The sequence below is a fragment of the Galeopterus variegatus genome, unplaced genomic scaffold (genome assembly GCF_000696425.1).
Source record: "Galeopterus variegatus unplaced genomic scaffold, G_variegatus-3.0.2 Scaffold17283, whole genome shotgun sequence".
Taxonomy (NCBI): Eukaryota; Metazoa; Chordata; class Mammalia; order Dermoptera; family Cynocephalidae; genus Galeopterus; species Galeopterus variegatus.
Window position 1 is genome coordinate 24643 of NW_007743394.1, and position 2473 is coordinate 27115.

Here is a 2473-nt window from a genome sequence, read left to right on the forward strand (position 1 = left end):
GCTGAGTCTGCACCTGCTGTGGAAGTGGAGCTGTAGTCTTCTTTATTGCTGAATGATGTTCTGCCTCTGTAGTAGATACTGAAGTTACAGTAAGCTGCAGGTCTAAAGGCCAAACTGCAACACCGGGCGACGTTCGTGGCTGAGCTTGATCCTGACCTGGTTTTGAAACTGTCACCTCTTGATACACTGGAGGTTGAGCTACAACCTCCTTAGGTAGTTCTGGAGGCTGAGTTCGGGTTCTTTGCATGGTGGGAGAAGGTTTCAGCTCTGTGGTAGGTTCTGTAGTTATGGTAAGTTTCAGGTCCAATGGCTGAACTGTGACTTGCGTCAACTTTGGATGCTGAGTCTGGTCCTGGTGTGGATGTGGAGCTGTAGTCTTCTTCGGGGCTGTAGAATGTTCTGCCTCTGTAGTAGATACTAAAGTTACAGTAAGCTCCAGGTCTAAAGGCCGAACTGTAACACCGGGCGACATTCGTGGCTGAGCTTGATACTGACCTGGTCTTGAAACTGTCACCTCTTGATACACTGGAGGTTGAGCTACAACCTCCTTAGATGATTCTGGAGGCTGAGTTGGGGTTCTCTGCATGGTGGGAGAAGGTTTCAGCTCTGTAGTAGGTTCTGTAGCTATGGTAAGTTCCAGGTCCAATGGCTGAACTGTGACTTGCGTCAACTTTGGATGCTGAGTCTGGTCCTGGTGTGGATGTGGAGCTATAGTCTTCTTCAGTGCTGTAGAATGTTCCGCCACCATAGTGGGTTCTGGAGTTACGATAAGTGCAAGATTGAAAGGTTGAGCTGTGACTGGAGTCAGGTTCAGATGGTGAGTCTGCACCTGCTGTGGATGTGGAGCTGTAGTCTTCTTCAGGGCTGTAGAATGTTCTGCCTCTGTAGTAGATACTGAAGTTACAGTAAGCTGCAGGTCTAAAGGCCAAACTGCAACACTGGGCGACACTGGTGGTTGAGCTTGACCCTGACCTGGTTTTGAAACTGTCACCTCTTGATACACTGGAGATTGAGCTGCAACCTCCTTAGGTGGTTCTGGAGGCTGAGTTGGGGTCCTCTGCCTGGTGGGAGAAGGTTTCAGCTCTGCAGTAGGTTCTGTAGCTATGGTAAGTTCCAGGTCCAAAGGCTGAACTGTGACTTGTGTCAACTTTGGATGCTGAGTCTGGTCCTGGTGTGGATGTGGAGCTGTAGTCTTCTTAAGAGCTGTAGAATGTTCAGCCTTCATAGGGGGTTCTGGAGTTATGGTAAGTGCCAGACTGAAAGGTTCTATGTCCTCAGGGTAGCGTGGAGGCTGAGCTAGGGCCTCCTGCTGGGTTAAAGAAGTTTCAACCTGCTCAAGGGCCTCCTTTTGAGTTGAAGAAGGTTCTTCCTCCTCAGGGGGCTGTGGAGGCTGAGCTGGGTCTTGCTGGGGTGGAGAGAATTGGATCTCTTCAGGAGGCTCCAGGTTTTGAGATAGGGCCTCTTGCTGTAATTGATTAGTTTCAGCTGGCTCAGGGGCCTCTAGACGCTCATCTGGGTCCTTCTGGATTTCTAGAGGAAATTCAGGATGAACCATATCCATACTCAAAAATCCATTAAAGTTCTCCAAGATTTGTCTCTGATGCTTAGGTTTTGATCTAAATGGGTGTGGAATTCCAAGAATCTTTGGAAGCCGTGGATGCAGAGTTAGATCTTTCTTCAGGGGTGAAACAACAAACTTTGTTTCTTTTGAACTCTCACTATCTACGGTTTGAATCTTACTTTTCAGTCCAAGAGGAAGAACCAGGGCCTGATTCTGTTGCAATTCTTGCACTGGAACCTCGTCTGGGAGCCTTTGTGGCCGAGCTAGCTTTTCACGCAGATCTTGATGCAGAACAGCAAACTGATCCGGCTCTGGGGGCAGCTCTTGAGCTGAATGCCTGCCCAGCAATGGAATCAGCTTCTTGGCTACTTCCCGAGACCGGACCAACACCTGGAAGGCAGCAGAGGATCCCAGGTAATCAAAGCTCCCTGGGGCTGCCGGGGGTGTAAATGCATGGGGTGATCTGGATTGCAGTTCAGAGGAACGTGAAGACCAAGGCTCAGTCAGCTCCGGGTGGTTGGAGGTCAGTGGGACTGGGCGCCAGGCCCACTCCGGAAGGGGAGCCACCTGAACGAGCATCCATAAGGGTGCAAACGTCAGAAGCCAGAGCGCCCAAAAGCGCAACTGGCACATCATAGAAATAAATAGGAGCTCTGGGCCACAATGACCCAGACCAATTGGGTAACTGTTGCTCGCTGAGCGGCAACAGAACCCTTATGGCAGCCCCTGCCATGAGCACGCCCTGAGCAGCTGTGGCCCCACCCCTGGCCCACCCTTATTTATGACATCACTATCACTGACAAACTTTACTAGGCTCTGGCCCACAAGGGTGAGCCTTGTCCCATAATCAAGGGGCTCAAGCCTCCCTGCCCCCTGCAGAGGTGACAGTCACCTCCCGGTGGAACAGCCCCT

General features: G+C 51.0%; 1 protein-coding gene across 1 annotated transcript in view; it reads right to left on the minus strand.

The window, feature by feature from the left end:
* The window catches only part of LOC103582674 (leucine-rich repeat-containing protein 37A3-like), a 21822-nt gene extending 19628 nt beyond the window's left edge, over positions 1–2194 (minus strand). The window contains exon 1 of the mRNA XM_008564203.1: positions 3–2194. Coding sequence (XP_008562425.1) covers positions 3–2194 — 2192 coding nt within the window. The remainder of the gene's footprint in view (positions 1–2) is intronic.
* Positions 2195–2473: the final 279 nt, after the last annotated feature.